The following is a 27,529-nucleotide window of genomic DNA, read 5'->3' on the forward strand; positions in this document are numbered from 1 at the left end:
GTACAGAAAGCCGAGGAGCAATGGCACACACACGCTGCCTGCCATACACCATCCCTGGGAGCCAGTGCGTTAGTGCTATGACTCATTCTACCAAGGGCGACGGACCAGTGACTGCAGAGGGCATTGCTGGCAGACTGGGATTAGAACTCGGGGTCCCTGAGTGCTAGGCCTGTCCTTAGAGCACTGGGCCGCACGCCTCTCTCATACAATGGTCCCATTCACATTTTTAAATGGACGTTTAGGTTTTCAGGCCCATGTGGAAATTCTTACCATAAAGCAAGCAGGAGACGCAGACGCTTCCCACGACTCATCACTCTCTGGGGCTTACGTCTCCTTCTCTTCTGGGGAACATGAAGGCTGGTTGCTCATTTTGGCAAGGATGTGACTATTGTTATAGGCAAAACATCCACCATTAATCAGTGTTATCTGTCACTGTTAGGCCAGTAATAAACCATAATTAAAAGTCCCCCTGTAATACGATGGCTTTGACCCTCTGACCTGGGTGGAAGAAGGTGGGTTTTAGCCCATAAAAGCTGACGCCCAAATACATTTGTTAGTCTCTAAGGTGCCACAAGGACTCCTCGTTGTGTCTACATTTGAATGGCCGAGCAGCGTACACTTGCTTCCCGAGGAAGAAGCAGGACACTAGGTAATGGGCATTTGCAAGGGGAAACTTTCATTTAAAAAGGTCTAATGGGCTAGGAGTCTGATAAACCAGATCTCTAACCTCCAATTCTCCCCTTGGGGCAGCACAAGGATTCTGCAGCTCACAGTAAAACATCTGGGGAAGTTTAGATCTCCAGAGTCCATGGGGTAGATAATCCCAACCCCACAGGTCTACTGGGAACCAATTTCCAGTGACTTGGGTGAGGCTGGTAATTATCTGGTAAAATTAGCTGGAGGTAAAACCAGTTTTACCAAGAGTAGGTGATTGTTACAACACTCTTACCTGATCTGCACTTACTAATTAGAGACCCGTGCAGATCATGCACCTGGGTTAACGTTGCTGTTGGGATCTCAGTTTTTGCCACGTTGGGGTTTTTAACTTTGTGTAACGTGTAATCTTTAACCTGTGTCACCTTTTAACCTATGTGACCTTTATAACGGATAAAATGCAAATTGTTGCATTTAGTTACACACCTACACCTATATACATACTTGCATATACACACGCACACAGAGTTGCATTTAACTATAAATTATATAATTATACTTTTTATATAGAGACACATACATACACACATTATATATGTGTGTACGCGCACACACACACACAATTAAATACAACTTCTTTTAAATAGTTCGAGGCAAGATAATGATTGTAATTAGGCTGCCAGGCACTACAAAAATAGCCTCCGAAAACACAGAACTCATTTAATTAGAGATTAATTGGGAATGGATTGATTTAAGAAACTATAATAAAAAATCTGAAAATATCCCACACCCCATGATGAAAATCAATGGCCTGGAAACGTCTGTGTTCATTTCATTCTGCACACGTATAGAGAGAGGCTAGAGCCAGGACCGATTCTAAGGACTCAAAGCCGATGCTTGTTCTCCTTTCTCCAAGTGAGGGAGGCTGGAGAAGTTGCTTATTAATAAGCTTGTTCAAAGAATCAGGCTTCATTAAGAGCCAGCCTGCTTCTTCCTTCTTGAACTCAGGTCTTCCCGAATAGCAGGCTCATTCTCTAGGACAAAGTGTGGCAAACCAGATAAATAAATAAAAACAGCAGTTCACAGCTTCACAAAAGTTAAGAAGGCCAAAATCCCTTGTTCAATGAAAGCTCATTTGTTCCCCTAATCGCCTGCTGAGTGCAATGCTAATGCTAATCTATATGTGGCTGCCAGCCGAGGCCATAAGCTCCCCTTAGCGCCGAGTTCCCATAGAACCACATTCTTTGGGTGACCCTTAGCCCAGTGCACTGGCTCCACTTTGACTCACTCACAGGGTGATTATATGAGAAACTGTCGAATATTTACAAAGGGCTTAATTCCCACTTCAGCCCAGAAGCCCCATAATGGAACGGACACAGAGGAGGAATCCTTAAACAAACAGATACCCGGGGAAGCAGGGCTGGCTGAGAAATAAAGCCTGAGATTTATTACTGACCCAGTCCTGATGTCGATATTTCAGCCACGGGAAAAGCATTCTTGGCCAACAAACCCAAACCCGAGCAAACTGACTCTTAAATAACTCACCAAATGTTCTTTAAAAAGGGATTTGTTCTTGCTGCTCAGCAAGCAAGCGAATGCTCAGAAAATTCTTTGGGACATTGAAATTGTGGTGTCCAATCAGACCAGTCATCCTTCAAGGCCAACTGTGAGTGGCCTTGCCAGGAGCTTCCCAGGAATTCTGCAAGAGAACCATCGGCTCTGCTGGGCTGCCAGGAAATGAAGAGCAATTAAGGAGCATGAGGACACTACGGAGAAGCTGATTCTCATGTGATATTTTTTTGAGTAAAAACCATCAGGCATCCTCAGGGACTGAGGTCTCAACACAGGAGGTGCTGAACTGGACCAAACTGAGAACCTAGAGAATGCAAGAAATCACCCGCCCCCGATGCTGAACATGCAGGAGTTCTGCTACCAAAAAAACGCAACATCTCCCTAAAACTAGTGACTATCACGGAGGACTGGTGGGTGGCAAAGAGAGGAACTATCTTACCAAAAGGCTGTCGGGTTTTCCTGGGGATTTCAGACCTGTGAGCTGCACTTCAGTGCCAGGTATATTGGCTGAAATGATCATAAAAACATAGAAAGACCGGGATGATCATGATGGGGGAAAACCAGCTCCGCTTCTGTCAAGCAAAATAGGGCCTCTCTGCAGAAGTTATGGGAGAAAATAGAGCACAAAGGAGACTCAAATGACATCATTTATTTGCACTTTCAAGGTGCCTTTGACCAAGTGCCTCCCAAGAGGCTGGCCTAAGGCAAGGGCAGGGTGCAGGGTGACGTTCAGGCATGGATTAGAAGTGATCCAAGACAGAAAACAAGGAGTTGGCGTAAATAGTCAAATTCTCAGCATGGCAAAAAGCAGTCAGTGGGGGTCTCCTAAGCTTCCTGGCTAGGACCCAGTTCAGGGCAGCACTTGAGCGTATGATTGAAATTAAGCACATGCTCAAGTGAACTGAGGGCCTAGGACCACCGTGATTAATGCATTTCTCAGTGGTCGTGAAAAAGACCTGAGTAGGGAAGTCACAACAGCGGAGTGTCAGGTCTATTCTGTCCGGGTGCCTGTGCAGCCCGCCTCACCCTCCGAGCCGAGGGCACGGAAAAGCACTAACACGTAGTGGTCCCCAGTGTTTGGAACACCTTCCCCAGGCTCCGGGGCAGTTCAGAAGTGTACCTAACCCAGGTCTCCTGGTGAACGGCCATTTTCAAGCCCCTTGTAGCTTCGCCGGTCCACTTACACTTGTTAAGAAGCTACGCACATCTTCTCTTGATGGCCGAGGAGCTTCATGTTTCTTTTAAAGCATTTATTTCAACTCACTTTAAGATTCAAAACCGAAATTCCTGCCCCAGCCTTGGCATCCGCTGACGAGACATTTTTCACACTCTAGCTGAATGTTTGCAAGATGTTCCTCAACACAGTCGTTTGCAGAAGGAAGGAAATTTTTGCACCACATGCCATTTCCAGTTACATTTTTTCTCCTACCTTTCTGTGGGCAGCATTTCTCTGAAAGCACATCTACATAATAGAGCAGCTAGGGCTTGTGCCAAGAAATTAGCCATTTACAGGAATGCGCTTGCTCCAGCTATAGGCAATGCCTAATTAGGCATGTTGCAGGAACACAAGTTTGCAGAGATATTTTTAGTCTTTTGCCAGATGTTCTCCTTGTTTCGGTAGCTACATCTTGGCTTAAATGAAGCAGTTGTTGTTGGTTTGTGATGCTACATTGTTCCAAACTGATTTATAATTAATTTCTCATTCCCATCCGCCAGATAACTCTGAGATGGTTAGATCCAGAGCTGGCGGGAAAATGCACAAAGCGATTCACAAATATTTTGACAAATACACCCAGCAAAATTGCTTCAGCATGTCCTCTGGGCACAGTTATATTATTTGTTCAAAAGCATTTTTCTCCACTCTTTGCCAATTTGCAGATCAGAGGTTCAGGCCAAGATTTTCTAAAGCCACTAGCCATTTTGCATGCCTCAGGTTTAGCTACCCAGCACCAGCTACTTTAAAGCAGCCTGATTTTCAGAAGTGTTGAGCACCTGCCCTCGGAAAAGGAGTCCCCTTTGAGGTGTTTCCAGTTGGCCGCCCACAATCACGAGTCACTCTGGGAAATCTTGGGCTCAGTTTAGAAAACCAGCCCCGACATCCAAACAGTGATCAGAGCCTTTCCTTTCTCGGGCGCTTTGGGCTGAGAGCAGCAAGAGGGGAGACTCCTTCCCCACACTCATGTAGTCTTCTGCCTCTGGTCAGCCTGGCGAGCCAGCTGCACATCTAGCTTTCTACAATGTACCCCTCGTTGTGGCAGCAGAATTCCTTACACACTATGAAGGGGAACGCACCTCTCACTCGCTGTCCCCTGGGGGCAGGAATGTGTGTGTGGGTACATCTACACTGCAATAAAACACCCGTGGTACAGCCGTGGCTGGACTGGGTCAGCGGACTTGGGCTCGCGGGGCTAAATATCACAGGATAGACATTCGGGCTCAGGCTGCAGCCAGACTGTGAGACCCTCCCGCTCGCTGAGTGTGACACATGGCCAGAAAGGGCTATGCATCCTGCAGGATAAATGACCTGAATTCACCCTTTAGGGACTGTGGCAAATTGCTGGCACTATTTTCATGGGTCTCGCGCTTTATCGTCTTTGAGGGGGTTCAGGGCACCATTTCTTGCCCCTGCAGTGGAATATTAACTGCCCCACTAGTGTCCTAGAGGAGGGGAGTGGAGAGGGAGGGACCTGGGCCCGCCCTCTACTCCAGGTCCCAGCCCAGGGGCCCTGAGGATAGTGGTGAACCACTTGAACTGACCGTTCCTTCCCCTGGGCTACTTCCCTCTCCTGCCCTTCAGCTTGTGGGGGGGCTTCCTGCCCTCCCTCTGCACAAGCCAGGTGCCCCTACCTAGGGTCTAGGACTTCTTAGCCCACCGCAGCACTTCTCCAAACTGTCCTCTGCTTCCCTTCAAACTGTCCTCTGCTCCAACACCAATTCCTCTCTGCTCCAACTCCTTCAAACTGTCCTCTGCTCCAACACCAATTCCTCTCTGCTCCAACTCCTTCAAACTGTCCTCTGCTCCAACACCAATTCCTCTCTGCTCCAACTCCTTCAAACTGTCCTCTGCTCCAACACCAATTCCTCTCTGCTCCAACTCCTTCAAACTGTCCTCTGCTCCAACACCAATTCCTCTCCGCTCCATCTCCTTCAAACTGTCCTCTGCTCCAACACCAATTCCTCTCTGCTCCAACTCCTTCAAACTGTCCTCTGCTCCAACACCCTCTCTGCTCCAACTCCTTCAAACTGTCCTCTGCTCCAACACCAAACTCCTTCAAACTGTCCTCTGCTCCAACACCAATTCCTCTCCGCTCCATCTCCTTCAAACTGTCCTCTGCTCCAACACCAATTCCTCTCTGCTCCAACTCCTTCAAACTGTCCTCTGCTCCAACACCAATTCCTCTCTGCTCCAACTCCTTCAAACTGTCCTCTGCTCCAACACCAATTCCTCTCTGCTCCAACTCCTTCAAACTGTCCTCTGCTCCAACACCAATTCCTCTCTGCTCTAACTCCTTCAAACTGTCCTCTGCTCCAACACCAATTCCTCTCTGCTCCAACTCCTTCAAACTGTCCTCTGCTCCAACACCAATTCCTCTCTGCTCTAACTCCTTCAAACTGTCTGATTGAAGCAGGGATTTTTATCATGTGACTGGCTTCAGGTGCTCTAATTGGCTTCAGGTGCTCTAATTAATCTATAGCAAACTTTCTTTCCCTTACAGGGAATAAAGCTCCCTGCTAACCCTCTCCTGCTGCCCTCTGGCCATGCTGTATCACAGGACATATTGGTAGATAATGTTTGTAGTTTTGTGTGTTTACATATATATTGTTCGAGGTTAACAATGTAACCAAACAGTTCCTGTCTATGCTGTATTCTGTTAATTCAGAGATCAAAAGGACATCTTAACTTTTAAATGAACTGTAAATATAGTGCTCTCACTGTATTGATTTCTCTTTGATGTATATAGCAAATCACCTGTGAATGGTGGAAAACAGGCAATTGCCTTATTTTAATTTGTGTAGCTAATTACTGGTGATTGGGCTACTTCAAAGTCTCCATGATTGCCTGTTGTTCACCTAAAGAACTCTAAGCTGTCAAGAGAAGTCCTGGGGCTGTTTAAAAAACCCTTGGGTCCTGATCCTTTTTATCTCACATCTGCTTGAAGCTTTCTGCAGGGGAAGCTTAAGTTGTAAGACTGAGATCTCCAGTCCCACCTGGATCACCCTGGGTATGAACATTGGACTGAATCTATGGACTAATTCTAAGAACTCTTTGTAACTCCAAAGCTCCCCATCTCTACTGTGAATCTGATCTCAGAACTGTCCTCTTGGCTTTATGGAAAGTGATCTTTTAACCAATACTCACTCTCTTTTCTTTTTAAATAAATTTTAGTTTAGTTAATAGGAAGTGGCTGTAAGCGTGTATTTGGGTAGAATCTGAAATATTCAGTAACTTGGGAGGTAATGTGTCCGATACTTTGGGATTGGTAGAACTTTCTTCAGTGATGAATAAGATTTTCAGTAATCCTCATCATATCCGATTTGGGTCTCTGGGTGGAAGCCCGAGGCTGGGTTGCTTTAAGGGATCTGTGTTTTGGCTTCTGGGTAACCAGTGAGGTATTGTAGAAGCTGGTTTGTGCTGGCTTGGGAAATCTAAGTATTACAATATCCACCAGCTTTGGGGCTTGCCTGCCCCATTCTTTGCAGTTCAACCTAATTGAGTGACCTCACTGTGGGTCCCCTGGGACCCCGGTCAAACCGGGTGTCAGAGCCTGGGCTCCTGGCCAAGCCTGAACGTCTACATTGCAATTTTTAGCCCCACAGCCCGAGCCCCACGAGCTCAAGTCAGCTGACCCTGGATCTGCGATTCGCTGCCAAGGTTATTTTATTGCAGCACAGATGTGTCCTTATCTGCCCCCATCACTACAGTGCCCGAGCGCCTCCCATGGACTGATCCTCACGACAGTGTCATGACCCCCTGCTTACTGGAGAGACCAAGTGACCCCAGATCCACAGACTCCTGGCCTAATGCCTCAATGACAATACCGTTCTTCCCTGGCCGAGGGTGCAGGGCATGCGTTTCATTCGGCAGGTGTGGAGTTCCTGGGCAGCCTGATCCCTCCTGGACGTTAGTTCGACAGCCCCGAGCCAGCTGGTCAGAAAGTTCTGTGTCGCTTGCACTCATGACGCTCACGCCCGACGCTGACAGTTCCATTTATATAACTCTAAATATATGTATCCTGCGCCTACGTGCCTGGTTGGATTTCTTCTTTGGGCCAATGCCTGCACTGCCTCCTGGAGCTAGCAGGAAAATCCTGGACCTGCAACTCACAGCTAATTAACTGCTTCAGAAAGAGGCATTTTTTTTAAAATGGAGCTGGATCATGCTAGAGTAACCAAAGCCAGGACAGATGTGCATGTGCACCACTGCCTAGCCAGGGAAATAGGCTAGTTCCAGTTGCTTCTTGGAAGTGATCCAGAAGCAGGACATAAGGGCAGAACATGTCACCACCTACATTGGCCAAAAGTCGGGAAGCACTTGAAACTCTGCAACAAGAGGCAGGAACTGTACATTCCATCACGCCTGGCAGGGGGCAGTGAAATATTTCTTGGGTTAACTAGTTCCTGTGCATTTGAGACCAATGAGGAGAGGAGAGGAGAAGCAATTCACACCTAGATGATGGCTCAACCGGAGGAGCTTGCGGCAAACTAGCTGGTAGAAAAATGTTCCCCTCAGTGTGTTTACTGCCATCCCTCTCACAGGGCCTGATCCAAATGGGGCTCCTACTGGAGTCAATGGCAATCCTGTGGATTTCAGCAGACTCTGGGTCAGACCTTTATGCCGCCTAGCTTCCATTTGCAGCCCTAGTGCACGCACTGACCCAAACTAGAATGCACATGCTTCCCGAGGGACGAATGCTCTCTTCTCCCTTCCCCGGGCTGGATGGTGCTTTAGGACCCACAGCCATTAGCGCTGGCTGAGAGTGATGTCTATGTTCGGGAAGTGCCTCTTGTAAACACCGCACCTCTGCCCAGTGTGGCTTTGGGATGCGTTAGTTTAATTTAGCAACAAAGCTGGATCATTTCAGCAGCACCGTAGCCCCAGCCTGGGGATAGAGGGGCTATATTCTATCGTGCTATGGCTGGCATTAAAAGAGCTCTTAGCTAGCTGCCTTGGGTCAGCAGCCCCTCTCTGGGGTTTTATATTGTGTCTTTCAGGGATGTGCCTAATTCTCTATTTGTGCTCTATTTTTCAAAGCAAATACTTCAGCTCTCACTCTCTCTTAAATGTCTGCAATCCGGCTCCGCTGCTCAGCCTTACAATAACAAACCATGATACAGGAAAGGATATCCAATTGTCAACTTCCCAGGAGTTCTGATCAACGGGGCGGGAAGGAAATGGTGCTTTTCAGCATGAAAAGTACCTGTGGCTGCTAAATGCTGATCCCAGAATGCTCAGTGTCCATGGTAATGTACAAAGCAGAACGAATCCAGCTTTGTTTTCAGGCACCATGTTGCGCTTACAAGTGCTGGCACTTCCCCAGACTCTTGTTTTGTCTTGCACGTTGCATGAGTCTGACACGGGAGAGATGGACATAAAACACAGGCAGAAATGTTGGCAGAGCTGATTTTCTGTCTGCCATGATGTCAGAGCAGCGAGGATGCGCCAGCCTCCCAGAGAAGGTTATTTCGTTTTTGGGCAGAGAAATGGAGTTGACAAAGATCCCCCAAGCCTTCACTGGAATCGGCTACGAACACACTCCTGAGCAGAGACATTAGCAAGGGCCAAGGTGCAGCCTGGCTCTCACACCGCTTCAGACAGCAGCCCTGCCCCATTCCCCGCCCAGACGGTCATTCTGTTCAATTGCTCTCTGACGCTGTGTGCGATCCAGACCTCCAACCCTTCCACACTGTGTGCTAACACCAGCCTCTGAAAAACCCACACCCTTTCCAATGCAAGGGAGCCGTCGACATTGTTCACAGACTGCAGACAACGGGCCACATTCATTTCTCATGTAACCCAAGAGTTGGCCACAGATTTTCTGTCTCTCCAACGATATGGATGCAAACCGGACACAGTTATAGTGGTATAATGGGGCTTATGTTGTGATCGTTTATTTGTTTGTTTATTTATTTGTTTATTTGCCAGGGATGCGTTTTGCACAGGATGTTTTCATCAGTGGCTGGATGAAGTGGAACTATTTGCAAATGCTTCCAAGCCTGCGTTCTTGCATTTCAAAGGGATGGTGCCTGGGAGACAATGGGTGTTGTAGGCTGCCAGTCCTGGGAGTTAAGTGGGTATTTCCATCTAAGGGCGGAGGGAAATTTCCATTGATTTAGCTATGCCAGGGCAAACCCCTAATACAAACACGGGCTGTTCTGCTGTCACTTACCAGGGCAAAAAGAACAGGAGCCCTGGTGGCACCTTAGAGACTAACACATTTATTTGGGCAGAAGCTTTCGTGGCTAAGCCCACTTCATTGGCTGTAAGTCACCAGGGCAAGTTATTGTGCTCTCTAGGCTGGCTCTAAGCTGGGTTAGGTGATATAGTGGTTCAGTTGCTGGGAGTCTGTCTACACTAGCACGCCCGCTCTGGACAGTACAGCTGGGACTGGACATGTGATGGCAACCAGAGGAGGAGGAAAGAGAAAATGCCCGGTGTATACACTGCCTGAGCGGGAAATGTATTTCGCACCTTTGCTGTGTGAGTTTGGCTGGACTTGCTGGCCTCACTTTCTACCAATTTTAACTTCAGACAAGTGGTGTGAAGTCCACAAAGTGAAATTCACTAAAGACAAGTGCAAAGTACTCCACGTAGGAAGGAAAAATCCAGTGCTGAAAGGAAGCTGGGCGTTACAGTGGATCACAAATTGAATATGAGTTTACAGTGTGATGCTATTGTGGAAAAACCCGGGGTATATCGTTCCGGGGTGTAGTGAGAGGAGGGTCGTCTGTAAGCCCTGGAAGGTAATTGTTCTGTGCTACTTGGTGCCGGTGAGGCCTCAGCTGGAGTTCCGTTTCTTTGCCTGCTTTCTAAGCTGGTTTTTATTAGAGCTGTTCAGAAAATGGAATTGACGTTCTACAGGAAATGCCGATGGTACAGAACTTTCTGTCATTCTGAGTTAGATCGAGAAGCTGAGAGTTCACATTTTTCCATGAAACGAAAACTGAAAAAATTTCAGTGCATGACCATTGAAAAGCTTTGTTTCCATAAAGTAAAAACGTTTCCTTTTGATAATGTCAAAACATTGTGCAGTCATATGTATTATTTGTACTATCAGATCTAATATCATTTGAAATCGACAGCCTATACAAGCCTAAAGGAAACGAATCGAAATGAGAAAGTGGAAACTATCTGTTCAGACTTTCCTGTAGAAAATTTAATCAAAATCGATGTGGTCCCACAAAACAGATTTTGACAAAACTCCACTTTCCGTCACCATTTTGTTTTGGACCAGCCCTGGTCTCGATTTAGTCTCTTGCAGCGAAAGGAGGGATAACCAGGGGCGGCTCTAGGATTTCCGCCGCCTCAAGCAGGGCGGCACGCTGGGGTCTGGAGCCGGCCCTGGGGATAACTCACATGAAGCAGAGCATGGGCCCGGGGGCTGGTCTGGGACGGCTGCAGAAATGTCTGGGGAAGGGCTTGTTTAGTTTCAAAGTTGGAAAACTAGAACCTTGCGCCAAGTGAAATGGCTGACGTGGATACAGCCCAGCCTGATGCCGGATGCCGGCCCAGGAGACAGACAGTTGCTCACTGTGGGCCAGAGTCTTCAGTCCTTGCTCAGGCTGAGTAGCAGTGCTAGGCACCCTGCACCCACAGTCCCTGCCTTGAAGAACCTTTAGCACAGACGATGTCTGGGAGAGAAGGGCTCTGATCTCCCCGTTTCACAGACCAGGCACTGAGGGAGTAACCGAGTTGCCCGAGGTGCTGGTGGCAGAGCCAGATGAATCCCACAGTTACACCCCATGACAATCTGTCCCCTTGCGTTACGGTTCCTTCCTTCTGGACGACCCATGCAGGGCTCCTCCATCGAGCCTTCGCCCTGAGTCCAGCCCTGCTGTGCCCTCAAAGCCAGAATGGCAATGCAGGCGGCCCTGGGGAGACTGGACAGAGGCACATACTCCCCCTTGTCCCTGTGTAGCTGCTGCAGAGCGAGGAACTGTCCAGCCTGCCGCGAGAGCGAGGGCGGCCCTGTCTCTGCAGCTAGTGCCCACGTCACACTGTGCTCCCCCCGCCACAGGGCACTTGGTCTGACTGTGCTGGAATGAATGAGCCGTTTTCACCCTGATTGGTTAAAACAGTGTAATCTGCGAATGATTCACATTTCCATATAGCGCCTCTTACCCAGTCACTCCGCCCACCCCTGAAATGCAGCAGCTGTTTAACGGCCCACGCAGCGAAGGGGAGTTCTGCGGCCAGAGGAAACCACAGGGAGAATTCAGTGCAGCTGCCTGCTGGTGCATCCTAGTCCTGGCAGCAGCACTGCACAGCCAGGGCTCACCTACGGCGCAAAACTCCCCGCCCCGGTGCAGATTGTCACCCCCTGCAGACAGGGTGGCTCTCTCCCCTTGCCCCAGAGGAACAAAGGGGGTGCAAAGGGCAGGAGAGAGTCAGCGCCCATCTGGGACGACACAGCGGAGTGGCTGGCTTTTGTGGAGGTAGCAGACCTGCAGAGGGGAGGGAGGGGTCTCTGCAGCCCCTCGCGCCCACCCTGCAGGCCCTGGAGCCAGCTCCAGCAACTCTTTCCTCTGAGCAGGGGGCAACAGGGCAAGCTGCCTGCTGCTCCTTCATCTGGCTGGCTGCTGCAGCCCCTGGAGGGGTGGCCTGGCCTCCTCGAGTCAGCTCTGGCCTTTCCTCCCTCGCGACCCTGTGCCCTGGTTCCCTCAGAAGCCAGCATCCGGCAGGAGTGAATCTAGCCCATCCTTGGCACCCTGATTTCTGGGTGAGGGAGGAAGCGCTGCTGCAACGAACCTCTCGTTTGCAATGCTCACATTCAGCTCTTCTGCAATCTGAGCCCTTCTGATCCCAGAGCAGGGTGCTGGGGCAGGCTCTGCCTTTCTCTGAGCAAGTTCTTTTCCTGGCAGAGTCCTGAATGAGGCAATGCAGCCCAACCGAGAGACCTCTGCCTGTCAACTCCTCCACCGTGCTTAATTACATCTCCGCGCTGACAGGGGCGCCGCAGCCCCCTTTGCGGCTCTTATTTAGCTGACTGGCTGAACAATCCGAAACGCTGTGGGAGGGGAGCAGTGGCAGAGAGTGACGGCTGAACAGTGTTCCCTCTCGCACTTTGACAAGCTCTGTTTCCCCACCTAATTGAGTCAGTTAAAATGCATTCATAGCTCCCCTGGACAATCATTTTGGGAAGTGCTACCCTTGGAACACCAGATGAAAGGCTGCAGCTCCTCAGACAAAAACAGAAGCCATTTGCCACCTTCCTTGAAGTACAATTTTGTTCTTTCCCCCCATTTAGTGTGTCAGATTGCTGGTGACGTGAACAGCATTCGAGTGACTTGGAGCAACTAACTGATGGCTCAGAAAAGCAAACCTGGCTCCTAGCAGAGTGCAGACATGGAAGCAATTACTAATGAGTTCCTATGAAAGGCCCCGAACCAGGGAAAACATTAGAAAGGGCTCCCCTTTGTCTAGCTCAGGCAGCCGTGGCACAGATGTACTTCAGTTAAGGACTGGATCAATGTGTCATTCACAAGGCTGAATTAGAGATGAAGGAAGCTGGTTTCTGGGGTAATTCTCCGGTGAGTGAAATTCACCCCCGCGTGGAAGGCCACCTGCACACCCTGTAAGTCGTATGAAGAGCTCCAAACAGAGTTTACGGGACCAATGGACCACTTACACACCCTCATTGGGGCTTAATCCAGACTGAGGAGGTGCACAGGTCTAGTGCTGGCTCTGCACAGGGGTGAAATCAAAGGCTTGCTGTGTGTTCCATCTACACTGCAACTCCAGAGTGCCCCACTTACGTTGGCACTTACCTCTTTTCCCACACTACGTGAATGCAGCTGGGACCTCGCAGCCTGGGCTCAGCTGGGTTGTGCTGAGCAAGAATCCATCATTCGCAGTGGATTGAAACCCTGAGTAGACGTAGCGCTGAGCATGCCTTTACTCTCCAGGGACCTGATGTTTGCCACACTGGCTCAGCCCCTTCATAAACAGTCAAATACTCTGGTTAGAGGTGGGTGATGCTGTCTGGACAGGACATCTGCTGACCAATGTTTAGCATGCCAGAGGCGGCATCGGTTTGCATTCTAGAGGACCGCACAGATCTCTATAGGTGGGAGCCGTCTCGTGTTGGTGCAAAGCCTTAGGTCTGGTCGACACTAATTAGCTCAACCCAGCTATGTCGTGAAGGGGTGTGAAAATTCCACCCCCTTGAGTGATGTTGTTAAGCCAACTCCTGGTGTAGACCGGGGTAGGTCAATAGAAGAATTTTTCCATCTACCTGGCTGCCCTGTCTCGGGAGGTGGATTACGTGCGCTGATGGAGAACCCCTCCCATCGGCGTAGCTGGTGTCTACACAGAAGTGCTGTCGTGTTTCAGGTGTACAGAAGCCCTTAGACGCTGGTCAGCAGTGCAATGAAGCTGCAGAGCAGTGAACTGTGAGAGGCATGGCTGCCTTTCCCATCGACTTCCTCATCATGCCCTGGACTGCGGGACCTACGCACTCAAAACCTTTCTTATCGTGCAGTAAGAATAAAAACTGCAGCAAACTGAGGGCTTTTGAGTGTCTTGCTCCCTTAACAACACCCCATTAGACATATAATAACCCCTTTTAGCCAAGGCTCTCAAAGCAATTTACAAGCCCCACCATTAACGAGCCCCTGTGAGGCTGCTATTGTCCTTACATCCATGTTATCGATGAGCAAACAGAGGTTATGTGACTTTCCTGCAGTCACACAACGACTCCGTGGCAGATCTGGGAGAAGAACCCAGGAGCTGTCACCCCACCCCACACCCTCTGCACCATCTGGACGTGTTTTGAGTTTGTCTTCAGAGCTTTCGTTGGGGTTTCAGAACCATTCTCTGGAACCAGCATTTTCCAAGGGAAATGTAGTTAGGGACAGAAGGAAATGAGTGCTGGCAGCACTGAAGCACACACGGGCTACTCAAGGAACAGAAGGTTTGTTTTGCAGCTAACTCCTGCCCAGCATACAAATGAAAAGCTAGTCAGGGCTTACACTAAAAAGGCAGGAGCAGCTCAGACCTCAGCTTTCGCCAGCTCCCAGCACAGATCAAGCCCCAAAGGTAGCAAAGCTTGTTCTAAAGTCGCACCTGGGTTTTGCCTGGTTCTAAAATTGCCAGGACTAATTAGCTGGTAAAATCTAAACTGCTCCGCCGGCTCCCCCACTAACTGGACGAGCACAAGTGAGCCCAGCAGCTTCAAAGCCTTTGCGAGCCCAGGACATTGGACTAGTCCGAATTAAAGACAGAAGCGTCGATTCTACCAGGTGCCTCAGTCAGCCAGTTTTCAAGGCGTCAGCGCAGCTTGGGACGCTAGCAACTCTTAATAGCAGCGAAAAATCATAATCCTTTTTCCTCTTGCCAGTCCCAGAGTGCAATTTCTCTCTGACCACAGGGCAATCTGTGGTACTTCTATGGCCTCTGTTACCACAAGCTCTGACCACCTTACAATCTTCAGTGCATTTTTCCACCCAATGCCTCTGTGAGATAGGGACGTGCTATGTTAATGGCACAGAGAGACTAAGTGACTTTGCCCAAGGTCACACAGTGACAGGGGCTCGATGGCAGGGAATTGAATTCAGATCTTGCGAGTTCTGGGCCAGTGCTCTAACCACATGGCATCCTGCCTCTTCATGCCACAGAGCCGGAGAATGCTGGGTAAATAATGGTTGGGGTCTGGCAGCTCCATTTCCCCCTGCATGTCAGACCTCTCTGGGCTCTCCCTATACGAGTGCAGCCCTCCTAAGCCCACTGATCCTGCGCCCAATAGGGCAGAACCTTGCCTCTGTGCTAGGCCCTGGCAGCTCCACTTTCCGTGTTCGGCTCCAAGCCTGCGGTCGGATCCCCGTGCCTGACGTCCGTGCGTGTGCACCAGTCTGTCCATGTGGGCACCAGGGCCTGCCCAGATGGCCCCAGCTGTGGCGCAGGGGCCTGCCTGTGTTTGCCAGCACCGCAGGCTTGGGAGGGGAAGCCAGGAATGTAATTAAGGGTTGTGGCTAATGACATTTTTTAAGCCGGGTGCAGCACAGAAGGAGGCAACCAGCGTCAGGGCACAGGCAGGAGGATGACGCCCGGCTCACCTGAGAAATGGAAATGAGGGCGGCTGAAAGTGGAGGCACCCTATTTCGATTGCACCAAGGCAATTGCAAGACACCCCGTGTTGATTTCCCCCAAATTTCTATTTAAATCACTGCAGTGCAAATCCTTGACTGCGCCCCCCTTTAAGTGCTAAAGTCTCCAGCTGCAGATCCTGGAATGTTGCCAGCCCCACAGAAAACAGGCGGTTTTTAAACACAACTTCAAACTCTGGTCGTCAAAATGTTGTGGTCCAACAGCAGCCCCTAGCGGCGGCACACAACCCAGCCCCTCTTTCAGAGCGTTCAGTGCCCGCCGTGCACTGGAGGCTCAAAGCGGAGGTGTCTGGATTGAAATGCTGCTCAGGGGGCTGGAATTCACCCATGGGCAGGGACCAGCCGAAGTCACCCAGTTCAGCGTCAGGGCTCAGTGGTGTCCCAGTGCCGGGGCGGCCGGTAGGGGTTACGAGGCAGGACAAAAGGGGGAACTTGTTTCTGCCGAGTTATGCTGAGGGCTGCAGAAGAACCAGCCACCCACTGAAGTTTGCAGGAGCTGCAGGTGAACAATCAGGCCATTAGCTCTTGGCTCAGGCAGGCACAGTGCAGAAGCTGATTCATTACCGAGGACGCCAGTCTTGCCTCTTCCCAGTAGAGCGCCCAGGTTAAAGTGCGTGGGCCTGATCCCAACACACCAACGCAAAATCAGGGGGCATATTCTGCACTTTTACTGGGGTCAGTGAGATCAGAATCGGCTCTTTTGAATGCGAGGCCAGTTATTTCTTCCCCAGTGAGTGGGGGGAGCTCCTCTAATAGTGTTGCTGACTCCTCGTTAGATTCCCCCGTACCCCAAACCAAAGGTCACACTCATGCCTTGCACCTGGAAAAAAGGAGCCGTGCAAGCGGCTGAGATGCGGTCAGGTTTATTGAACAGGGAAGCAGGACGGTGGAGTGGCAGCTGTGTGCATCTTCATCAGGAATTGTCACACGCCCACTTCTGCTCTTCTCTGCCCGGATTTGAGCAGAGGCCGAAAGTGCACGAGGCACTCAGCATATTCCTCTCCTCTTTATGCGAATATTAGTTTTCCTTCTCCTGAAAAGACAGGTTAAACATCTCAGGGCAGCTCGAAAGTCCCTGGCAGGGAAGAGTCTCGGACTCCAGGGAGAAACATCAGGTGAAAAATAATAATTAAAATGTAATTTTAAAATTACACACAGTCATAGGCTGATGCCATGTCTTCTCGGCAGGCAGTTCGGGGTGGGGAGGGGGTTACTACGGACATGAGTTAATTAATTCCTGTAAACCTCAGAGCTAATACTTTCTGACATCCCCTGTCAGAATAAATTACTTCATTGTTGCAAAGCAGACATCAGACACCTGCTGGTGATCAAGGACCTGCAACTCCTTCCTAGCTAAAGCTGAGCCAGCGCTGTGATGCTCTGGGCAGGGGTTTCCCATGCAAACCCGCCCCTCTTTGTCTCATTCACATTTGCACCTGCCCCACGTGACTCTTCATGGCTATTTTAATGCCACAAGCAGGGAAAATGCAAATATGCACATGTGAAAAAATAACAGCTTTGCTCAGCCGTGGGCCCAGCTGACTCCAAATTGGGTCCATTTTCTTTTGAAAGATTCATGTTCATCACCTTGGGAAGCCAGGGGTGTACAGAAATAGCAAAGGACAACAACAAACAGCCCCAAGCAGGTGTGAGTTTTTATGACTATTTTGCACCCCAATAACAGCAACATAACGAAATGACACCAGTGAGACACCAGTACAAGTGAGATCAGAACTGGGCCCTTTACCAGTGACTATTCCACTAACCAATTCCGCACCCTCAGCTATTCCTTACCCACACCTCAGTTCTGGCCTTCAGCATTCCTGCTATGCAGCTGCTGGACCCCCGTCTCACACACAGCTCTGCCAGCGCCCCACAGTCTTACCTTGCAGCCCCCCTGCTATTCTCGCCCTGGGCTCCCCTCCTCCCCCACTCACAGAGCTCTGCCAATGCCCCTCAGTCCTGACTCTCAGCTCCCTATTCCTGCAAACCCTGAGCCGTTACAGAGACCAAGGACAGGGTTCTTATCTCGCCCGTAATGCTGATACGGAGGCGTTCTGCATGGGCTTTGAGGTCTAGATCAACAGCCCTGACACACCGTGAGAGTGAAACCATACGGGGATTTGTTTGAACTTGTGCTCCTGTGGCTCCCACACTAACAGGACTGGTAACATCATTTATTTCCCTTTTGTAAAGACACACCCAGCCCATCTTTAGGGGTCCCTGCTGGCCGCACAAATTAATGGGCCTCTGAGAAAAATGCTGCAGGACCAGCGCCCTGTCACTGCAAAACGCAGGCCAGTGTCATTCTGGTTCCCATCAACAGCTCTAGCCTCCCTGAATCCAGTTCCTTCCACCAAGGATTCTCCCCACCTTCCCTCTCCAGCCCCATGTGCCCCTGCTTCCCTGTGAGCCTCACCCCAAGCCCCCTGAAGTCAGTGGACAGACTCATTCATCTCCGTGGGACCAGGCTGTCTGCTCCTCGGACCATCGCCTCCCATTTTCCGGCAGCTCTCTGCGGGGAGGGAGAACTCTGTTCTTGCGCCCACCCCTCCCCGTTTCCCCTGCTTCCTTTGCTCCTGACCCCTCCGTGTCACTTGACCCTCTTTGAATCTCACTTGAAAACCCTCCTCCTCTCTTCGCTCTGGAACCGGCTCTTGCCCCAGCCCTTAGTGATGCTGCGGATTCAGGATACTACACAAGCCTCTCCCCGACATGTATCATATCATCTGGCAGTCACCTGAGACCTACGGAAGTGGAGATGGGTGTTGACAAATAGACAAATCTGTGCTATAGCAAACCCTGTGACAGCTGGACACCGCGAACTAGGACAGCAGGGTCAGAGTAGCTGCTCACTGAATCTCAGAGGGATGTGGTGGGGTCCCCAGGACAGCTGGGTCGCTGATCCTGGTTCCCTAGCTAAGGCCTCATCCACTGGTGCATTCTTGAACCTATTTTGTACTCCCGTCTCCTTAGAAACCCCCCTCTTTGGCCTTCAGATATGAGGAAGTCACTGTAGAATGGACTACTGGGGATGGTCAAGGCCACCCAAGTCTTTTCCATCTCACTTTCCTATGGGACAAATTCTGACCTCAGTTCCACCAGTGGCAATCGGGAGGATCTTGGCTGGAGGCAGAAGATGGGCCCAGGAGTCCCTTCTTGTTGACTCACAGAAGTTAGTACTGGCGCTCTAGTTAGAGACGCTCGCTACCCCCGCCAACGCAGTGCGGGTTCTCACATGTCTGGTGGGCTAACGGCTGGGTTCAGTTTCCATTCCATCGATGGGATGCACATCACAAGAACTGTCTCCATCTCTATCTGCAGTGGCACCGGCACATACCACAGCAGGCCACGAGGGCTGCAGGCAGCTGGGGTCAGCTAAGTCTCGTTTTCTTTGCAGCCGATGTGTTGGAACATCTTGGCTTCACTCCCTTCACACACCGATCTACATGCTCTGATCCGGAATGGGATACCCACAATGCACAGATCCATTAAGGGCCAGCCCCAGAGCCCACTCAAACCAACGGAAGGTTTGCTGTTGACTGGGGTGGGCTTCGGATCAGGCCCTAATACACTTCCACTGGTCCAATGTCTATTGTATTCCCTCCTCCGTCTGTCTGTCTCTTGTCTCTTTGGGGCAGGGACTGTCTTGCTGCCTCGCGCGATGTGGTCCCAGGCCACCACCGGGACTCCTAGGTGCTACGATAATACTACAGCTAACAGGAAGCTTGGGACGAGCCGGTGAAGACGGCTCTAGTGTTACTCTAGGCCAGTGGAAGAAAGCATCAATAGGGAAAAGGGGAATGGCAAACATTTATCCCCCAAATTGCACCAAGCTGAAAGTCACGGCTTTCGGCATAAACAGGGGACTTAAAGCAGAGCTCCGCTGTAGAAGGCCCATGTGAAAACAGCAATCTTGGAAATATTTGCACTCAAAAGAGTCCAGATACTCACAGGTTCTGAGCACACAACTCACACTCATTGGGATACGTCTCACTGTTGGTGCCACATACAGGATCCAAGATTTTTGGGCAGGCCGGAAGCATATAACTGCCACAATCAGGCTGGGTGAGTAAAGGGGAGTATTAATGTACCTTACACAAGACATTGCTGAAGAGAGCTCCATGTTGAAGGTGATGCTTTACGCTGGTGGGGAACCACAGAACTGAAAATCTAATGGTCCTGCCGGAGGATGGATGGAAGCTGTATCATACCCTCAATTTCTTCTGCACTTCTCCCTTTGTTAGCAGTCCTGGCTTTCTAAGGCCTGGTCCACACTAAAAAGGGGGTTCGAATTAGGGTACGCAAATTCAGCTACGGGAATAGCGTAGCTGAATTCGAAGTACCCTAATTCGAACTACTCACCCGTCCAGACGCGGCGGGGTCGAACTCCGCGGCTCCCCCGTCGACTCCACCACCGCCGTTTGCAGTGGTGGAGTACCGGAGTCGACCGCGGCGCTTCCGGAGTTCGAACTATCGTGTCTAGATCAGACGCGATACTTCGAACTCCGAGAAGTCGAACTCACCGCGTCGACCCGCGCGGTGAGAATGGACCTGCCCTAAGAGCTCCACCTGGAGAGTTCAGAAGCAACGTGGGTAGCTGCCACTGTGCGGGTTCATTTTAACTTTCACTCTGACAACTGGGATCTTAGCTTGGCATTTCAGATGATTAATCAGCTCTTATCTACCACTTTTCATCAGCGATCTCACCGCACTTTGCAATGGGAGGTCAGCATCACTATTCTCATTTGACAGTAGGGAAACTGAGGCAGGGAGCGGGAAAGTGACTTGCCCCAGGTCACCCAGCAGGTCAGTGACAGAGCTGGGGCTAGGCCCCAGGTCTTCTGACTGCCACTCCAGTGCATTAGCCACTGGGCAATGCTGCCTCATTGCTCTTAGCAGGATTGGCTTCCCACGACATCGGGACAGACCGGCCTCGCCAAAGAAGGGTATGCAGTTACATGGCACAGAAGAGTCTTTACCTCTTTGCCTTCGTCAGAAGCACCATCCGCTTCGGCATTGCCTAAAACACATGGGGGGAAAAAGGAAACTCCTTAGATCAAAGAGGCTGCTGGCTTCTCCCAGCCTGTTCTTTGCACAGGTCCAACAGACGCTCTCCTGCTGCTTCCAGGCCCCCCGCCCCACTCCTGTGAGGAGCCTCATTCAGCTTTCCTCTCTGCTCCCCTTCCGTGCTACTGTTCTGGGCCAGCCTCCTCCCCCTTCAGCTTCCTTCCTTCTTGATCTCACTCCTCCCCCTGCTCCGCTCACCGGCCCTTTGCCAGCCGGCAGAGCCACCTCCACCCCGCTCCGCCTTTGTCCCCTGACCGAAAACCCACCGCGTTTGCAGCAGGCTGCTGACAGGGAGCAGCCCCGTGACCCTGACCCTCCTGGCAGTTCGCTCCAGCTCCACCTGGTGCTGCCAGGGAACAAAGGGAGCTTGGGTTGCCCAGAATCGGTTATTGGTCACAGCCGTAACGTGCAGTTTACGAGCCTGATTGTGCTCTCGCCTGCGCGGGTGGCGCTGCTGATCTCAGGAGGCTCAGCGAGAGCAGAATCAGGCCCCGTGATGACGAACGGCTGGCGGCCTCGGAAGCTGCTGTAAAGAGACACTGCGCAGCACTGCGTGCCCGATAGGGTGACCAGATGTCCCGATTTTGTAGGGACAGCCCCGATTTTTGGGGTCTTTTTCTTATATAGGCTCCTATTACTCCCCAATTTTCCACATTTGCTGTCTGGTCACCCTAGTGCCGGATTCTCCGCTGGTGTAAATCCACATTGGCTTCGTCGGAGCCACGTCGATTTACACCAGCGCTGAGTTCCCAGCTGGGTTGGGGCGGAGCCGGGGTATTCTGAAATCGGGTAGAGCGGAGGGCCCCTCAGGGACCCGTGCAGGGGTTCCAGTGAGCAGGCCCCGCAGAGAGCCATGCCAGCTCGGGGAGTTGAACTGCCCTGCACGCTGCGCTGGATGGAGCACCGAGTCGGCTGGGGGCTGGGAAATGGCAGTTTGATAGGCAGGGCTGGACTTTCACCTCTGTGGCTATCGGCCTCCCACGGCTCAGGGATTGTAATTCAACGCGGTGTTGCCCCGCTTCACTTTCAGGCATCCCCATGTCCCAGGAACAGACTGGCTCACATGCTCGCTGGCTGCAGGCGTCTCGCTCTAGCGCTGAACACAGAGCCTGACCCTCCAGCCGTCTGCTGCCGTCTCCGAGCAGGGGTCAGGGCTCTCTGCTCTCCCATGCTGAGCACTGAACAGGTCCCCGGGTTTCTCGCCCTGAGCTGTGCTGGGTCCCCACCACCCGGTGCCTGCTTGCCCGGCCTTGGCAGTCTGCATGTCGGACAGTTTAGAGGGAGCTGGAAAATGACCCGTCACACTCACCTGAGCAGCAGCAAAGCCCCACGCCGAGGAGCAGGAAGAGGCCAGTTGCCTTCATGGCTGTTTATTGCGGACGGAGTCAGAATCTGCCTGTGTCCAGGAGACCCTCTCTCAAGAAGCCCACGCAGGAGCTTTATATCTACCCACTCTACGGCTCTCCAGGCTCTGCCCACTTTGTGCTGTCCCCGCCCAGGCCACTACGGGGCTCGGCACCAGCCCAAGGTGTGGCCACAACATTCAAACTGCTAGGAGGACCCCGAGTCACGGCTGGAGCAGTCTAGTGCGTCAGGGCAAAGAGACGTCCAAAGTTAATGGGGAAACATTAACACCCTCTATCTTTTCCCTTCCTGGGGGCTTGATATTTGCTGCTACAGCTGATTAGGAACAAAACCTGAACATTTGTGATGAGCCCCCAAACCAGTTCCTTATCTGAGCAATAACTGCGTATGTGTCACCTGGATACTGACAAGGAAGTAATAAAAACGAGGCTGGTAAATTCCAGGCACAAGATGGGCCAAATCCAATCCAGGTGTAAACCCACGGCATTGGTGGAGTCATGTCAGGGCCGGGGCTGGCCCCTGGGGTTTATCTGCTACACGAAGACTCTGCACAAACAATGGTTTGATTGATAAGGGAAATTCCTGGGAAGCCTCCCCCTCTCGCTCACTGTACACCAGAGTCAGCACAAGTGGCTTGGGGATGAGGGCAGGGCAATAAATATGCAAAGTGCGGTTTGCTAAGGAAGTTAACAAGAACGTCTCCTCTTCTTTTATCAACACCTCGCCCAGGGATCCCATCTACTCAGGGCGGAGCTTAACTAGGCCCTGTCTGCTTTGGGACAGAGGGTCAAATTCTGTTTTCAGTCCCTGCAGTTAGGCATCTTCCACGAATGGAATCACTGGAAATCAAGGATCTCCCCAGCTAAGGCACCATTTCCCAAACACACTCCCCGACACCGCCCCTCCACAGCTCTCTGCCTCTGGCTGCCCACCTGCAACCATCCTCAGCAACTCGCCCCTCTGCTTCTAGGGCGCACCCTAGTTCGGCGGCAACCTCAGATTTCTTAAACATATGAAGAGACTTTTGAAATAGATGCAGGGATATCGAAAAGACCTCTGCAGCTTGCTGAGGTTGGTAGTGAGGTTCTGTGGATGAATGTGATTGGGAGGAGCTGGATGTGTGGGTGCTTAGAATCACGTGACTATTTTGTATTTATGAACTGGCGTACATTTTCTAATACTCTAGTGTCCGCTGGTTCCAGGAAGATTCCTGCCAGGAGCCTCATTTCTGAGACTGTTAGCAGAAAGGAAACACACAAAGCGGCACGAGCACATTGAAATCAGTCTATTTGAAAATTCAGATAGTATTTGTGGAAGATTTGCTGTGATATTTGCCCAGTTCTGGTCATAGTGCAACATTTCATGTTAACAGTGGCTGCACTTCTGCCTCTTTGCACAAGGGGGCACTATACAATCACATTGAGTGAATCATATTTTTTTACAATTATTCATAGATTCACAGATTCCAAGGCCTGAAGGAACCACTGTGATCATCGCATCTGGCCCCATGTGTAACCCAGGCCAGAGAACAGCCCTGGTATTATTCCCTTAGAACTAGAGGAGGTCTTGTAAAAACATTCCATAGTTGGCCTAACTGGGTGATAAGTTCTTCACGTCCAGAATGGTTTGGTGATGCCCTTGTCTGGATTTTTAGTTTTAATACCTGGGACAGACAGACAGATCTGTATCCAGCCTGGGAAAAAACACTGAGCAGTTAAAGAACAATTTCCCCCTCGTTGTAAACACAAACGAATCCCCCTGGAGCTGACAAGCTCCGTGGAGAGAATTCCATACGGAGCAAGTCCCTTGCTGCTGTCGTCTGGAGCAGCCCCCAGTGTGCCGGGCACCAGGCTGCCTCCCGCTCCTCCTCTTCCCTCCTTCCAGCCTTTTTCACAGCGCCTCCAAGAGCCGCCCGGAATATCCGAATGTTACAATTCCAGGAATGCATGAATCAGAAACTAAACCGGAGCTGAGGTTACGAGTGGCCATAGCAGTCACCAGCCTTATTCTATGCACCCGCCATCTCCAGCCTCCAGCCTCCATCGTCCTCAACACAAGGGCTTCGTGTGGACATCTGCATGGGGCTCGCTGCTGGATGGGGGCCGCAGAGGAAGTAAGTTTCCTAGGGAGGGGAGCGTGGCTTCACATCTCTCCGGATAGTCCTACACAAACCTATTGCACTGGCTACACATACATGTAACCACAGCAGTACTAGTTCCACTGTGTACTCATGTACCTAACGACAATACAGGCCGGCCAATAAGCATTTAACTGACCTCTGTGGACATTTCTTATTTTGGCCACCACAACACATTTCTGTTATTCCAGGCAAGCAACAGAAACACATTGGGTCAAATCACCAGTCTCAATCTGGAGACTCCATCGTAGGAAATGACTGGATTTACGTCAAATTGATGACATCGAGAAGGCTGAAGGGTTTGTTTTGTTTGTTTCCTTTGTTTCAGTCTTCACTAAAAAGGTTAAGGGAGACCAGATAATTATCACAATTGCTATTAACAGCAACGGGGAAAGAGCACAAGTCAGCTTAGGGAAAGATCAGGTTAAAGAATATTGAGCCAGGCTAGACATAGTCAAATCCTCAGGGCCTGACGAAATTCACCTTAGGGTCCTCCAGGAAGTGGCTGACGTAATCTTGGCTGTCAGTGATTTATCGCTGCAAGCTTCCGGAGGCTGGCTGAGGTCCCAGAGGACTGGGGAGGGGCAAATGTGGTACCTCCTTTAAAAAAGGGAACAAAGGGGACCTGGGGAAATATAGCCCAGTCAGCCTAACCGATACCTGGAAAGATACCGGAACAAATGAAACCATCGGTTTGCAAGCACCGGGAGCATAGCCCAGTAATGAGGAACAGCCAGCGTGGATTTGTCAGGAACAAGTCATGCCAAACCAACCTCATTCCCTCCTTTGACAGGGCTACTGGCCCAGTGGGTGGGGGAAGCTGTCAGCATGATGTATCTTGATTTTAGTCAGCCCACATGCCATGCCGTATCCTGGCCTGTGAAGTGTCCCTTTGAGCCTGGACGCAGGCTTGCAAGGGACTTCACCACTTTCTTGGCCACAATGGCCAGTCTCAGCTGGTGTCTTCTGAGGCAGGGCCCCCTGCCAGGTCATGTAACAGTTCACTCCCCTGCCAGGGCACTCAGAGTCCCAGCCGAGGTGCATGAAAGGTCCTTCCCCATCCTGGGGCACTTCTCCTTGCTCTTGTCAGAGCTCTGATGCCCCAGGCTTTTCCCGCTGGGGGTCCAAATACCACATCCCCTGGTCTTCTGCCCCTCCTCGGCTTCTCTTCTATTCCCTTCTCCTTGTAGGCCCTGGCTCAGGGCTCCCCCGCAGGAGCATATTCTGCTCCCTGGGGGTCTCTTTCTCCTGTTGCTGGTTCTAACTCAGGCCTGCCCCTGACAGGATCCTAATCTGCTCCCTGGGGGTGCCTCAGCCAGATGCTGTCAGTCTCTTCCCAGCGGGGGGGCTCCCCTTGGCTCCTGACTCTATTGAAGTCCTGCTCGCCCTGCTCCCCACCTCATCAGTGAGGATGAGGGATAGCCACTAAGCCATAGGCCCTCAGAGGGCCAGCCAGCCAGCCAGTGACACATGCTCACCAGCAAACTGGGGAGATGTGCTATACGGTGGGTGCACAACTGGTTGAAAGACCGAACTCAAAGAGGAGTTTGCTGTCCAGCTGGATGGGTGTAGCTAGTGGGGTCGTGCAGGGGGCTGTCCTGGGTCCAGTACTATTCACCATTTTCATTAATGACTTGGATAGTGGAATGGAGAGGATGCCTATGACATTTCCAGATGACACCAAGCTGGGAGGGGTTGCAAGCACTTTGGAGAACAGGAGTAGAATTCAAAATGCCCTTTGCAAATTGGAGAATTGGTCTGAAATAATAAGATGAAATTCAATAAAGACAAGTGCAAAGTATTTCCAGTAGGAAGGAAAAATCAAACACAGAACTAGAAAATGGGGAATAACTGGCTAGGCGCCAGTACTGCTAGAAAGGATCAGGGGGTTATAGCAGAACACATAATGAACATGAGTCATCAGTGTGACGCAGTTGTGAAAAAGGCTAATATCATTCTGGGGTGTATTAACAGGAGTGTGGTATGTAAGACACGGTAGGTAACTGTCCTGCTCTACTCAGCACTGGTGAGGCCTGAGATGGAGTCCTGTGTCCAGTTGTGGGCACCTGGCTTTAGGAAAGATGTGGACAAATTGGAGGACAGCAACAAAAATGATCAAAGGTTTAGAAAACCTGACCTAGGAGGAAAGGTTCAAAAGGTTAAAAAACGAGGTATGTTTAGTCTTGAGTAAAGAAGACTGAAGTGAAGAGACCCGGGAACAGTCTTCAAATTTGTTTCAGGCTGTTCTAAAGAGCTCAGTGATCAATGTTCTCCAAGTCACTGAAGGCAGGACAAGAAGCAATGGGCTTAACGTGAGGCATGGGAGATTGAGGTTAGATAGTTGGAAAAACTTTCTAACTCGAAGGGGAGTTAAGCTCTGTAATAGGCTTCCAAGGGAGTTTGTGGACTCCCTGTCATTGGAGGTTTTTAAGCACAGGCTGGACAATACCTGTCAGGGATGATCTAGGTTGACCTGGTCCTGCCTCAGCGCAGGGGGCTGGACCTGATCACCTCTTGAGGGCCCTTCCAGCCCTGCATTTCTATGATTCTATGGCCCTTTTGCAATGGAGAGCAGATATGCCCCACTGGGTTTGATAAGGGTTAATTAATGTTTCTGAAGCACTTTGATATCTCAGCCAGAAATCACTAGAGAAGAGCAGAGTAAAACATTACTAATAGGTGCTTATGAATACAAGGCAGTTTTAATTAATTGAACACAGAAGAGCAGATGCCAAAATCAATTAGCGAAAGTGTTTGTATTACAGTAGCTTGAGCCAAAATAGGAACAGTCAACTGTAGCAATATTGCCCTCAAAGGAAGATTCCACTCCAGACGCCATTGTTAATTTAACCTTGGACACACAGGTCTTTAAGGTAATGAGTATTTAAGTATTAACATAGAGTGTTTATCATGCAAATGAAATGAGACTCCAACAGAACAATGTAAACCCCGGATATTTACAGTACACTAGTTAAATGTCAGTGCAAACTAATTGGCTATGAGCAAGGATTCATTTCTGAGGCAGTGTCTCTGGAGACGCCAGGTACTTCAAATACAATTAGGCCTGAGTTAGAAGGGGAATTAGGAGTGATCCTTGTTTTTGACACGAAGAACTGAACTGGAACTAGCAGTGCTGGGGCTCCCGCACCCCCTGGCTTGAAGTGGTTCCCATTATATGCAGGGTTTACAGTTTGGTTCAATGGCTTTCAGCACCCCAACTACACAGATCGTTCCAGCCCCCCTGCTGAACATATGAGCTGCAGGTGTCCGTTTATTTTATTGTTGTAATTGATACAATGGCAGTTACGGCAAAAGCCTCTGGTTTGAAGTGCAGTCGGCCAAATTCTCTGCTGATGTAAACTGGTGCAGCTCTATTAAATGGAACTGAATTCAGTGGAGCTGCACCAA

General features: G+C 50.5%; 2 protein-coding genes across 5 annotated transcripts in view; one reads left to right on the top strand and one right to left on the bottom strand.

Annotated features, from left to right (window-relative positions):
- SCGB3A2 (secretoglobin family 3A member 2) overlaps positions 1-27,529 on the top strand; it is a 57,417-nt gene that overhangs the window by 211 nt on the left and 29,677 nt on the right. For 2 of the 4 annotated variants that reach the window (XR_005583397.1, XR_005583395.1), the window contains exon 2: positions 558-649. The exons of 1 other annotated variant lie outside the window; for it this stretch is intronic. The gene's annotated coding sequence lies outside the window, so the exon portion shown is untranslated. Of the gene's footprint in view, positions 1-557; positions 650-24,343; positions 24,421-27,529 lie in introns of those variants that run through there. One more of the 4 variants, XM_039483432.1, reaches the window with a different exon arrangement.
- On the bottom strand, positions 16,408-22,100 carry LOC120369775 (pancreatic secretory trypsin inhibitor-like). The gene is made up of 4 exons (XM_039483431.1): positions 21,929-22,100; positions 20,532-20,572; positions 19,504-19,613; positions 16,408-16,582 (listed from the first exon to the last, which is right to left on the bottom strand). The coding sequence occupies exons 1-4, from the start codon at positions 21,981-21,983 to the stop codon at positions 16,537-16,539; spliced, it is 252 nt and encodes an 83-aa protein (XP_039339365.1). The 5' UTR covers positions 21,984-22,100; the 3' UTR covers positions 16,408-16,536.

Source organism: Mauremys reevesii, linkage group 8, assembly GCF_016161935.1.
Source record: "Mauremys reevesii isolate NIE-2019 linkage group 8, ASM1616193v1, whole genome shotgun sequence".
In the NCBI taxonomy this organism is placed as follows: Eukaryota; Metazoa; Chordata; order Testudines; family Geoemydidae; genus Mauremys; species Mauremys reevesii.

Coding starts and splice junctions, on each gene's coding strand:
- LOC120369775 (XM_039483431.1), bottom strand. CDS start 21,983: ATGAAGGCAACTGGCCTCTTCCTGCTCCTCGGCGTGGGGCTTTGCTGC. Junction 20,573..21,928: donor GGGGCTTTGCTGCTGCTCAG/GTGAGTGTGACG, acceptor CATGTGTTTTAG/GCAATGCCGAAGCGGATGGT. Junction 16,583..19,503: donor GAGTTGTGTGCTCAGAACCT/GTGAGTATCTGG, acceptor CTGTCTTTTCAG/GAGAAGGAAAACTAATATTC.